The sequence below is a fragment of the Schistocerca piceifrons genome, chromosome 3 (genome assembly GCF_021461385.2).
Source record: "Schistocerca piceifrons isolate TAMUIC-IGC-003096 chromosome 3, iqSchPice1.1, whole genome shotgun sequence".
NCBI lineage: Eukaryota > Metazoa > Arthropoda > Insecta > Orthoptera > Acrididae > Schistocerca > Schistocerca piceifrons.
The window spans coordinates 618,633,236-618,647,289 of record NC_060140.1 but is presented as its reverse complement, the minus strand read 5'-3'; the positions used below and the strand labels follow the sequence as shown (position 1 = coordinate 618,647,289).

General features: G+C 42.2%; 1 protein-coding gene across 1 annotated transcript in view; it reads left to right on the top strand.

Moving 5' to 3' along the window:
• Window positions 1-14,054, top strand: part of LOC124787608 (venom carboxylesterase-6-like) — a 152,074-nt gene that overhangs the window by 130,684 nt on the left and 7,336 nt on the right. The window contains exons 8-9 of the mRNA XM_047254359.1: window positions 6,304-6,448; window positions 6,780-6,915. Of these exons, the coding sequence (XP_047110315.1) occupies window positions 6,304-6,448; window positions 6,780-6,915 (281 nt within the window). The remainder of the gene's footprint in view (window positions 1-6,303; window positions 6,449-6,779; window positions 6,916-14,054) is intronic.

The window sequence follows — 14,054 nt, the reverse complement described above, 5'->3', positions numbered from 1 at the left end:
ACCTACTAAGGAGACTACACTATGCTTGTCTGTCCTCTTTTAGAATACGGCTGCACGGCGTGGGATCCTTACCAGATAGGACTGACGGAGTACATCGAAAAAGTTCAAAGAAAGGCAGCACGTTTTGTATTATCGTGAGAGAGAGAATCACAGAGAGAGTGTCACAGAAATGATAAGGATCTGGCCTGGAAATCGTTAAAAGAAAGGCGTTTTTCGTTGAGACGGAATCTTCTCACAAAATTTCAATCACAAACTTTCTCCTCTGAATGCGAAAATATTTTGTTGAGTCCGACCTGCATAGGGAGGAACGATCACCACGATAAAATAAGGGAAATCAGAGCGCGTACAGAAAGATATAGGTGTTCATTCTTTCCGCGCCATACGAGATTGGAATAACAGAGAATTGTGAAGGTGGTTCGACGAATCCTCTGCCAGGCACTTAAATGTAATTTGCAGAGTATCCATGTAGATGTAGATGTAGAAGAAGCGTCTCTCTTGTTCTCTATAACGGTATGCCAGCGCAAGAATTAGCGCGAGAGAAATTCTTCAGTTCGGTTCAGTGATTCTGTTCATATCAGTGTCATATCTCTGCGAAAAAACTAATATTTTAAAACTCTTATGGTTTACAAGGGAGGCAATGCTACCGGAGTGGAAGTGCTGACGTTGCATTTGAGTCCAGAAGCGAGCCTCGAGTGGTGTATACTACGCATTGGCTTCAGATTTTGAACAGAGAAAGCTGTGTGCGTCGTCCACGGATTCGTCTTGAGCGATGTAAGGAAACCATATAACTTCAAAGTGGATGGCCGGCCTATAAATTGAACCACGGTTCGCTCGAATCTATTGTCTTCATTCCACTTCGTTTCGGCTCTTTACTGACGATTCCTAGTAAAGGTACAACAGTGGCTTCTTTGTGATTTGCTCCGAAGGAACGATCAACATCCACTTGCCACTCACACTCACCTTCCACAATGTTCATGTCCACATTATAACGAGATTTTCTTATTGTATTGAAAATCATCCAGTGCACGAACGCAGTAACGAATTCAGTCCGGAAAATCCATGATTCCCTACTTCAGCTCCCTAGATAATATAAAGGCCTAGCTGGTACAGACATTTCTAGCAACGACACTCAACACTGTGATAATAGAATACCTAAATTTTCAATAGTAAATTTACTGAGTAGCCCATATTCGGCAAATGTCGCGAAATGTGCACAAAACGGCTAGAGATAGTCCGGTACAGAAACAAAAAGCGTATTCACACCACAAAGTATCCCTGGTCACCCACTGGAAAAGTCAATTGCGAACTAGAAAGATAACCATGATGCCTTGCTGTCCGTAGCTGGAAATGGGCGCTAACCACAATATCCATAATCCTAATAGGAGGTGGATTCCAACGCCAGGTTTGCTTCCTCCAGATGGTTGAGTGGCTGACTGAATTCCAGCAGCGTCTTGGTGCCAACAACACACATCCCAAGCCAGGCTCCCGATTTCACGCGCAGCCCACAGGGATCTCAACACTTCTGCAGCAACATCGGACCCCGAGCTACACACAGTTTCGCCGACCAGCAAGGCTCCCAACGTATCCTGCGAACGTTTTTATACTGCTGCTTACGTCACCTCCCTGGCCCTGGCGACAAAGCATCCTTCGGTTACCCAGCAACTGGTCAAAAACATCTGCCATGAATAGCTGCTATCGACGTATGCAAGCGGCCCCAATACTGAGTGCACACGGGTGAGCTTTGAAATTCCTGTCTGATCCTTAGTGTTGTGTCACCGCCAGACACTACACTTGCTAGGTGGTAGCCTTTAAATCGGCCGCGGTCCGTTGGTATACGTCGAGCCCGCGTGTCGCCACTGTCAGTGATTGCAGACCGAGCGCCACCACACGGCAGGTCTAGAGAGACGTCCTAGCACTCGCCCCAGTTGTACAGCCGACTTTGCTAGGAAAGGTTCACTGACAAATACGCTCTCATTTGCCGAGACGATAGTTAGCATAGCCTTCAGCTATGTCATTTGCTACGACCTAGCAAGGCGCCATTACCAGTTTATATTGAGATGGAAATTATTAATGTACCGTCAAGAGCGATGTTCTACAATTATGGATTAAAGTTAAGTATTACAGCAACTGCGTCCGTTTTTCTAAGTTATCATTTCCTTGTAATGTTCCAGACCTCACGCCAGCCTGCGTGAGCTTAAAAGCGTGCATTTCGGCCTCCTCTAGCAACACGGTGTTGGCTCTTCTGCCAACACTTCACTTAGCATAGTCTAATTCCATCCATGTCATATCTTTTATCGCCTCAACTTACACATTTGTGCTAGTGTCTCAATCAACCTCCTTCTGCTCATTTATTTCACGTTAGAAAATATTATAATTTTTTGTAGACAAAAGTGAATGTATGTTACTATTTAATATCATACCTCTAGATTCTGTAAGAGCTCGCTATGAACGATTTAAATTTACATTCACACTATTTCATGGAGATGTCCACACTGCAACCAGAATACCTGTATAACGCCCTCTTTCATTTTGTGAAACTTAATTCATTGATGCAGTCGGGGTAAACCATTATCTTCAGCTGTTCATTAGCACAGAAAAGCCATACTTTTGTTTTAATCTGAAAGTTTAACAACTGAATGTACTTAGCGGCCAATTAATTTGCTGCTGTGGTGGGTGGCAGAACTTGGTAGACTGAAGAACTGATGTCAGAATACCACCACCAAAGCCATGGGTTGAGGCGGAATAGTGAGTGGGAGCCTGTTAGATGCCCGTTGAGACTTCAGAGTAACAGCATTGGAATTTCATTGATTTATTACGCAAAGTACATCTGAGGTGTCACTGCCCCAGGATACCAGTGCCCACAGGACATAAACAGGGAATACCCTATTAAAGAAGACACCGCCTTGAGCACTCGGCATGTGGTCATAGCGGCTAAAGTAGCATGAAAAGTACACAGTGCCACCTGTGACGAGTAGAAGTCGCTAAGAGTGCCGAGCGAGGAAAGCCGACGTCTCCCACTAGCGATCCCGTGCCGAAGTGGCAGCTCCGAACAGCAGAGTCTGCCCAGAGCAGACGCTGGCAGCAAGAAGCTTGCCCACGTGGGCAGTGGCGGACGACTGGCTGTATATTCTGGGAAAGGAACCGCAGACTGACAGGGGTGGAAGGCGGCAGCAGATGGGATAGGCAGGCCTACCTGTTGGAGAGCGCGTAGTTCACTCCATCAGGCTTTGGCCCCGGTAGTGCCACATCTAGCACCGTCAGAGACTGAAGAGGGTGATTGGCTGATCCATTTAGACTCGTAGATTCTCTTACGCGTAGACGTGCTGACTCGTGTTTTTGTATGTCCATCCTTTAAGCATATGGTTACAGGGACTTCCGTTGTTCAGTATGAAATAAAATTTAAAACACCGCAGCCGTCTCTCGGGCATTTAATTTATTAATCCAGCAGTATTCTGTGTTCCATTACACCATCTTCAGGCCGCCTGTGCAACGTAGATTGGGAGGAATCCAATCTCGTTTGCAGTCGTAAGAGGAGCCAGCATTAAATAACAGGTGTCCATAGATCTCTGGCTTACAAGACACTGTCACTTCTTTCACCAGCCGTCGACTATCAGGACAAATGCAGCTGTAACGTCGTCCTGACAGTCGGTTTATGGACAAAATGACAGGTCATGTAAACCAGAGATCTACAGGCATCATTTATTTAATACTGGCTCCTGATATTACTGCAGGCGAGATTGGATTCCTCCCAATTTGCGTAGGTCAATGTGCCTCATGATGGTGTAATGGAAGACCGAAACTGGTCGAATAGATAAATTAAATGCAAAGTAGACGGCTGCAGGTGTTTTAAGTTTCATTTCTATTGACTCACGGACCGATTGAGGTCCCTACTCGAGGCGAGCAGTCTGCGACATTGACTAAAAATTAGTCGTATTTATCCTGGCTTTGGGTGTGCTTCTTTTGCTACTGCACCGGTTCTTGTAACATAGGTCACAATGAGTCCATGGCTCTAATGTGAAGCAATGGGGCCATGAAAGCTACAGTGACATTGTATTTCTTCTGTGTTTATATTTTTACATCTCTGGTCGCCTTTCTTGGCGACAACTTGAAGTAACCATTTTGGCGTCGTAGAGCAATTCTGGTTGTTATCAGCAAGTAGCCCAAGATGTAGTAACGTTCTGGTCTTCCCGCTAAAGTGGCCCATTGTGAAATGTTAATGTTTCCCAGACGCTCCAAGTACACCACTTTGTGGTGCAACAATACTGTTCTGTGATTATATTCCCTCCCTATTGTAACCCGGCTCACATTATAACCCATGCAGACTAGTTTAACTCTTTGTTGCTTTGTTACATTCATTTGTTGTTCGTTCACTTGATACTTAGAGGGAGACAGTTATTGAACTGAACGAAATAAAATTATCAAAACTTCTGAACCATTTGCATTAGGACGTTCAAACTGCACGGTTGGCCGCGGGGCATGATGGGAATTAGTATGTGTATTATGGTCTGGTTTAGCGGCAAAAACCACTTTCATTCTGATGGGTTCGTCAATAAGCAAAATTGGGGCCTTTGGCGGACTGAGTATCCGCATTTCGTGATCGAGAGGCCTCGCGGGTAGCCGAGCGGTCTCAGGCGTCTTGTCACAGTCCGCCCGTCTTCCCCCGTCGGAGGTTCGAGTCCTCCCTCTGGCATGGGTGTGTGTGTTGTCCTTAGCGTAACTTAGTTCAAGGTAGATTAGTGCGTAAGCTTAGGGACCGATGACTTCAGCAGTTTGGTCCCCTAAAGACCATACTACAGATTTCCAATTTTTCCGATCGAGAAGTCTCCTCGTCCTCAGTGGGTGACTGTGTGGTGTGCAACATCCAGTCACGAGATAATCGGGTAGATATTCTTTGAAAGCACGGTGAAGATTCTGGAAGATGACTTCATTCCCGTTATCTAAAGTGGCTCTGATTTCGTCAAGATGTGGGTCATGCAAGACGGACCTCCATCCCATCGAAGCAGGACAATATTTGATGACCTGGAGGAGCACTTTGGGAATCGCATTCTGGCTCTGGGATACCAAGAAGCCTTTGTCGTGGGCCTCGTTTGGCCGCCATATTCTCTGGATCTGAACACATGCGACTCCTTTTTGTGTGGCTGTATTAAAGATAACGTGTACAATAATAACCCCAAAACCATTGCTGAGCTGGAAACAGTCATTCAGAAGGTCATCGATAGCATCGATCGTCTGACACTTCAGCGGGTCATGCAGAATTTCGCTGTTCACCTGCGCCACATCGTCGCCAATAAACCCGAATACCTATAGTGACTTTACATGTTGAATAAAGTGTGTGTACGCCGTAGTTTGTAACTAATTTATATTTTTTCGTATAGTTCAATAACTGTCACCCTGTAAGAACTGATAGGTTACTTTACCACAGCCCCTTGGAATTCTTCTTCATTGGCTAATGGTAACAGATGAAAATTTGTGGAAAAACCTATAATTTTTTAATTTTATTTAAAATTGTCATCAGCAATAGTTCAACGTATAAAAATGACATTACTTTTTGACTTAACACATGATTTCAGTGGTATTCTGAGCTCATAGATTATACCTTTATCTCTATGAAATACGTGGTGTTTCTATTTTACATTATTCATAATTGCTGCTTATCTTCCAATAATAAACTATTTGTATTCACATCTAAAAGTAAAAGGAGATCCACCATCTCTCTGCCTGGATGGACTGGCAACAATCCAGCCTATTTCGTCTCTCACAAAAATTAGTGAGCAGTCTTAATCCTGAAACCCATTTGTTGCATGAACAGGTTCAGAAAGTGCTACTATAACATTTGCCTGTAATATCTCAATAAAAGGCTGGTAAATGAAAAAGAAAACAGAAATTTTACTTTACTAAGATTTGCAATTAAATTAAAAACACCAGCTGCACCTTTATTTTTCTCTTAGTTGCTACGGTCGCAGGTTCGAATCCTGCCTCGGGCATGGATGTGTGTGATGTCCTTAGGTTAGTTAGGTTTAAGTAGTTCTAAGTTCTAGGGGACTGAGGACCATAGATGTTAAGTCCCATAGTGCTCAGAGCCATTTGAACCATTTTTTTTTTAGTTGCTGTCGTTGTCTGTGTGCTATCTCGACAATAGCACTTGGGGGTCGAAACCAGTTTTGGTAATTAAAAGCATTTGTGTGCAGCTGGCGCGATTACATTGTTTAAAAATCACTACGGCAGTTGTGTAACTTGCCCTACAATGCGCCATAAGCTGCACAAGGAATAATCTGTTGTTACTTTTCCATTATTCTCTTGCAGCTATACTCTGATGGTTTAGTTAACTGGAACACAGATGAAATGGTTAGGAAGCACAAGGACACAGTACCTATGTACTACTATTTACTGTCGTACAAAGGGAAATATAGTATGTCGAAAAAACTCGGAGGTGAAGATGAAGATCTAGGTAAGATTACGTTAAAAATTCTCTTCTTCTGTAATGAAATAACGAATAGTGTAAAATAAGTCTCAGAATATTGACGTTTTTCTGCTTTGTACTCAAGCTCTTACATTTATGAGATGAAACATCTTACATTCATAAAAGTGAACTGTCTGAACGTAAAACAACGTTCATGACATGCAGAGGCTGATATAAAACAAAGTGTTATGAACTTAGGTGTACTATTTTATGTTGGCTGCATAGATAACATATACAGAACAGTTTTGGTGTACGAATGGAAACTCATATTTCTTTACAGATATTTATATGTTTGCTTAACATAATACGTATTTTACAGGTGTTTGTCATACAGATGATTTGTTCTACTTGTTTTCGAACAACAGTTACTCTCCCGTAAGTGGTGAGAGACCTGATAAGGATATGCAGATAGCAAGAACGATGACCAAACTATGGGTAAACTTCGCTACAACGGGGTGAGTCAGTTACGTCATATGCAAATTCTAACTTCTCTGCTTTTTCAGCATCCTCTACCGCAGAGCTAAAGACATTTATTTCGACGTCAGCTGTACGTGCTGTAACACAGCGTTTCGTTTTGGCAAGAACACTCTGAAATCATAAGGAACTATCATAGCGGACGCTGCTTCACATGCTTAGACTGTATGGCCCAACAGATTTTCTTTTCTTTTGTTTCTCTGTAATGGAATTTTTATATTGTTCATAAATTGCAACAGCTTCTGAACTTTTCTTTTCTGAAAGTAGTTCAGACGAAAAAGCGATTTGACAGATGAAGTCCAAAGTTTTTGTTAAACGTGCCATTTGCGTTCTTGTTGTCATATTTCCATAGAAACTTCCGTGCTCTAATAATTAATATTTGCTTATATCTAACCGAGAAGTGAAATACCAATTTTCATATACAAAGCTTTAAAAGATTTTATGTAACGAAATATTTTCTTAAAAATGTTCATCCTCTCTTTCGCCACATGAAAGACTGAATTTCCTAAAATAGTGAAATAGTGAAACATGTAGTTTTTATTTCTAGCAGAGAAAACCACTTCTCGAAGATATAGCTTTAAAAACGCTTTAGTAGTTCTTTAATAATGATTTACTTAAAACATTTACTCACTATATTAGTCACTTCATGCTTGAATTTCCAAAAACTCTGAAACACATATTATTTCTGAATGAGAAACGGAATAATTTTCGAACTCTTATCTCCAAAATTGCCTTAATAGCAACATGTTTTCGAAACCTTTCATCCCCTATTTCACCCTCCTTATCAGTGGTGGGACAAAGAAAGCAGCACCACATTTTGTTCGTGCAGGTTGCCACCCACATCAGCTTGTTCTCTTTGCACTGACAGGTCATTAACCTATAGTTATACACCACTTTACATCAAATTGATGTTGTATTAATTAATTAATAACCCCCATCCCCAGATGACACCATGGGTTTTCATCAGCCGCCAGGTGGGACCCTTCCCTACCTGCTGAAAATGGCGGGAAATTGAAATTTTGGCGAGAAATTGAAAAATGGTGGGAAATTCGGGCAAGTTTATACTTGGGAATATCAGATTTTGTGAATTTACCTTGAAGTTCATAGACCAGCTGATCTATATCACAACAGCACCACCAGAGGGTGCTGTTGGCCTCTCCCATTCCCTCTCCCCTCCCCCATCTCCCACATGTTAGGGATGTGGTGACCAGTAGACAGGTATTTTGTTATTGCTCATTGCAGCAGTCATTCTGTGGAGTTTCAAAAACACATCTCAGAATGTTTCGGTTTACAGGAGGAATGAGGGAAGCATATTTTTCAACATCCTGATATTTATCCCGATATTTACCCTTGTGACATTTAAGAGCCTAATAGTTCTTTGAAGCGTAGGATAACTTTTGCGAGTCTGGAATCATTAACAGCTATGTGGAATGGCGAGTGGCAGATTTTTAGACAGGAGTGGCACAGCCCTGACATGCAGGCAGAGGTTTGCGACATGGTGGCAGTTGTTCCCAGGCAGTCTGGTGGTGGAGGCATCTTGAGGGAGTAGAAGAGAATAAAACATCCTACACCCCCACCATACGTGGACAGGATTATCTCAGGAGATGTATGCCCAAATTCTAAGTGACTTACTTCCAACAGCACAAAAGGCAAGCAAGAGACAGTCAGCATTGGATACCTTCAGCTATCTGTCAATGGTTACCACACATGTTGGCATCACAGGAAGTGACTACCTAGCCTGTGGGAAGCCTACAAAGTTGTCACAGAGGCATCTGTAACCTTTACCTCGCCAATGTAATCAGACTGCAGGAAAATAAATTACTCACCATTCAAAGGGACCCTCATGATCACTTTAACTAACAAGGCTATCAAATTGATATTAACAATGTGCTGCCAGGTGGATGGGAGCAAGGGTGAGAGTACCTCAGGTATGATTCAAGAGTCTCAAAGGTAATCAGGAGCCTTTTCTTGTTCAAAAAATGGTTCAAATGGCTCTGAGCACTATGGAACTCAACTTCTGAGGTTATTAGTCCCCAAGAACTTAGAACTAGTTAAACCTAACTAACCTAAGGTCAACACACACATCCATGTCCGAGGCAGGATTCGAACCTGCGACCGTAGTGGTCTCGCGGTTCCAGACTGCAGCGCCTAGAACCGCACGGCCACTTCGGCCGGCCCTTTTCTTGTGGCAAGATCTTTTAACTACACAGGGAGAGATGATCTTTGTCATGAAATCTGTTATATCATCGAATTTATAAAGTGATATGTAGTATAAACCTGATAATTACATCTTTGTGCCGTCGCATTGAGGGACTTCATATGTGATGAGACATTTGTTTACTTTAACAGAGTTCAATGTGAGACGGCATTCTGTGATGGAAATAGAGCACGCTCTTAGCACTCCATCATGAGCCAAAAATGCGTTTAATATTCTATTCCTAGGATGTAAGACGTGGCAGAAATTTTTCTACCTGATAAGAGAATACTTAGAGGACACACAGCCTACATTATAGTGTTGCACAGGATTTTTGCAACTAGTAACGATACTTTAGTGATGGGTAAATGCGTGTATGGTCGGATTTCTTCTATCTCCCAAAACAAATCATATACGAGGAAGGCACTACATTTTGCATGAGAAATTTGAGATGTATTGACAAAAAACAACATCCCCATTTCGGATTTTTAGACTGAGGAGTTTATGTCAGGGGTGGGACTTCTGCATACATCCAAGCCACTGGTGCTTCACTAGCACTGTGCCACAGTTTGTGACAGGAGTGCTCGAGTGGCTGGAGGTAGATGCATAAGAGGGCTGTCGTTAGCCACTGTCTCTCATTGGGCCCAATCTTCAGGAACAAAACACACTTGACTTGGTAGCAGGTGCTGGGCTAGAGTGGAGGAGCAGTAGATTCATAAAAATATATTTCCCATGTTTCTGTTGCCTACGATGCAACTTACAACTCGTAAAAAAGTTTAATTGTGTTTCATTTGCACGCTTTCAAGGAAAATAAAATGATGTGATGATGGTGGTGTGGCCCTCAACTACGTACTCTCAGACTGAGTGGAGAAATATTAAAAGTTTTGGCTGGTTTCGTTGTCTAGGGCCTGCGATACGTAGATGCCGCATTACAAGCTAAATACTGCTACGTCTACAGTATACAATTGAATACACACATGAATTGAATGGTCGAAGGTTCCTATCACTCGGCAATTGCGAATTTTTAAAGCAACATAGTAATTTATAAATGAAAGATTGCAATTAAATATAATCTGCAGCTACCATCTTAACGACTTTAAATGATAAGTACGATAGTAGAAGTACTTTTGAGAAAGTGGTATATTTCTACAAAACACTTATTGGTGTGGATGGTCGAGCAATTAAATAATATATAACTTGAATAACAGGGAAACAATACATCCCTACTGCAAGTAATTAGTCATGAACAGCAACATAGCTCACAAGATATTCACTTCTAAATGCATACTACATCTTCACTGTAGAAGCCACGGAAATCTCACAACTGCACAAGTCGGCACTCCGAAATATTTCTATATGCCGCGACCACGCACAAACCGCTCCACACTCTCCATGTCTCTCCTGCGGCCGTACGTCGCGGCTTCGCGTCCTGCACTCTCCCCGTGACCTGTGCGACTGTCCCTCTCTGCCCACAAGTCTGCGCTGTGATTGGCGATAGTGGTTGTTCCATCATGTCTCCAAGCCAACGCACACTCACAAACATTTTGAAACACATTCGAAATACTGGATTTACATTTAAATAACTTGAAATTACATAAATATTCCTATGGCTAGACCATAAACACGCTCTAACACAAATTTTTAAATACATAAATAAATTAAATAGACACATATCAAAGGAATAACAAGTAAAAGTAGGCCAGTAGCCTAACATCTCTGTGCTTTCCAAAACACAGTAAATAACTGACTAATTTTTTCATGAATAGCATATATCGGATATAAACAAAGATATAGTTGAATAAATATATTTATAAGCATACTGGTTCAAATGGTTAAAATGGCTCTGAGCACTATGCGATTTAACTTCTGAGGTCATCAGTCGCCTAGAACTTAGAACTAATTAAACCTAACTAACCTAAGGACATCACACACATCCATGCCCGAGGCAGGATTCGAACCTGCGACCGTAGCGGTCGCTCGGTTCCAGACTGTAGCGCCTAGAACTGCACGGCCACTCCGGCCGGCTTAAGCATACTGATACCGTTATTTCGTGTAGCTGTGGAGTACTTATGGCCTGATGCGATCGATACTAATTGGCCACTTTACCTCCAATAACTGCCGGCCGCGGTGGTCTAGCGGTTCTGGCGCTGCAGTCCGGAACCGCGGGACTGCTACGGTCGCAGGTTCGAATCCTGCCTCGGGCATGGGTGTGTGTGATGTCTTTAGGTTAGTTAGGTTTATGTAGTTCTAAGTTCTAGGGGACTTATGACCTAAGATGTTGAGTCCCATAGTGCTCAGAGCCATTTGAACCATTTGAACCTCCAATAACTCATGTACTATTCAAGTTACATGCCTGTAATTTATACCAACTTTGGTTTACACTAATAGCTTTCTAAAGACAAGTCGGTCGACAAAATCTGAAGAACCGTTTAGATTTTGGAAATTTGTTGCTGGGTGTTACTTGTATAATTTACTGTCAGATACTAAACTTTAAACTAATAAAGTAATTGAAAATTTTATTACACCACTAGACTCGTCATACAAATAATGGTAATGTATATGTTTTTCTTTGAGGTATCGTGATTCATGTGGCTACTATTAATTTCTGTATGAACTGTGAAATGTCTGCTATTATGGTTTCACAAAGTCCGCCATCTTTGGCACTCCCGGTGAGTCTCCTTCATCAACAAAGAGTCACCCTGGAATTCCCAGTCACGTGGTTGGACCGGCCGTTGTGCAGCATCATGCGGTTGCTAAGCTAACGTTCAGCACAATGTGGTGCTGCCGGGCCACGATCCACCAAGAGGCCCCAGCTTGGTCACGCCAAATCTGAACTTAGAATAATTTTAGGGCGCCACAACTCGCCCGTAACCTCACACATTCCAAATGATGTTGCTACAGGAGTCCTGTATATAGTGGCAGGAGGAAGCAGCACAGTGGGGCAATGGGTCACTGTTCCAATATTATCAGTAACCATATTTGAGTTCCTCTCAACAGCATCTACTCACTTGTAGATTAGCAGAAGGCTACTGCCCTGTACTTGAGTGATAGCTTGCTACCCTACCATTATTGCCCATCCTTTAGATATAAGACTATTGACTAGATTGGCTGTAGCAACTCTGCTACAGTGCTGGACTAGTAGTGAAAATACTCACTCCAGATCTAGGAGCTATTGACAAAACTGGATGGAGCTACATCTAGTGCTCGATCAATGGCAACTCAAATAGTTTAAATTAACGATATACCACACTACATACAAAATAAAGACTTGTGCCCACCCTATCCAGCAGCCCAGCATAGACTGAGTTCCTTTCCACCAATTTCGTGTTGGTGATGTGAGGGGAGGGATGAGGAGAGGGCAGAGGGGAGAGGAGAGTTTGGTGTGGGGAGTGCAGAGTGGGGAGTGTGGAGTGTGGAGTGGGGAGCGGCAGAGGGTCAACAGCACTCTCTGATGTTGGTGTTGTGAAATAGGACAGAGTGCCCCTGAATGTCATGATGAACACACAGCTTTTGATATTTCCACAAATACATTTGAATTTCCCACCATTTTTCAATTTCCTACAAAAATATCAATTTCCCGCCATTTTTCAGGGATTGGGGGGGGGGGGGGGGGATGGCAGCGACCCTTGTGGTGGCTGGGAAAAACTCTTGACCTCATCAGGATTGGTGGGATGATTTATTAATTTGGAAGAAATTTGATGTAAAGAAGTGTATAACTACAGGTTAAGGATTTGTCAGTCAAAAGTGAACAATAGGTTAAGGGCTGACATGTAGCAGAACACTAGGTTTGCCTCTGAATGTATGCTTACCTCTGATGTGTGTAGCCCACACTAACAAAATTTTCTCATGCTCTCTTAGTCCGACTACTGGCGATGATGAGTGAGTGAATCAGTCTAGCCCTATTTCACCTCCTTGAGGGCTGAATTTCCAAAAACAGTCAAATATCGCTTTATTTTCAGCCAAGAAGCCGAACACCAATTTTGAAAAATTAATCTTTCACAAACGATTTCACAATGAAATATATTCGTAGAACATTTAATCCCCTATTCAACCCCCTACGGGTTAAATTTCTAACCAAAAATGTTGAAACAGGTATTTCTACTGCTAAACCAAATACCACTTTTGGGGGGTCTAGTTTCTGCATTAATAACGAACATTTCTGACTCATTAAAAAAAATTGTCGTCCCCTATTTAGTAGAATCCCTTCTTAAGCGACGCCTACATTATAAGATCAACAGCCTCTCCCAATTTCAAGTTCCTATCCTTAGCGGTCTGCACTGGGCAATGATGAGTCAGGACATTGCCTTTTGTATAAAGAGATTACATGAGTATTAAGTGCGCTGTGAAAGGATCAGTTACTCTCAGCATAAAATACGCTAACAGATGCATTACCTGAGTAATAAGCACAAAAAATATTAATTACTCCCAGATTACATCATACTAACACCACGCCATATGAACTGCATGAGCGCTAAGCACACCAAGAAAAAAAGGAAGTTACTCCTAACGGACATCAAACTAATAAACAAATTGCATGTGCATTAAACACAAAAAGAAGAACGTTAGGCAGACACCGTACTAACACCATGTCACATGTGTATTAAGCACACCGAAATAAAAAACATCAGTTACTGACAGCAGACATCACACTAGAACACGAATTATATGAGTATTATGTAAATCTGCAGGCTTTCCTGGTCGTTGCCACTAAAGTTAAAATCTTCTGGGTTGTTAGGCCACGTCATATTTCCTTCTAAAATAATCAACGTTTCGACTCTCTGCTGGGATCTTCTTCAGGATGTTTCGGTGTCCTCTATTGCTAGAAAACTGATGAGTATTAAGTACAAAAAGAACAGTAATTCCTCACAGCAGACATCATGCTAAAATCATTCCGGCAGACATTATTTAAAACCGTATTAAGCGCAC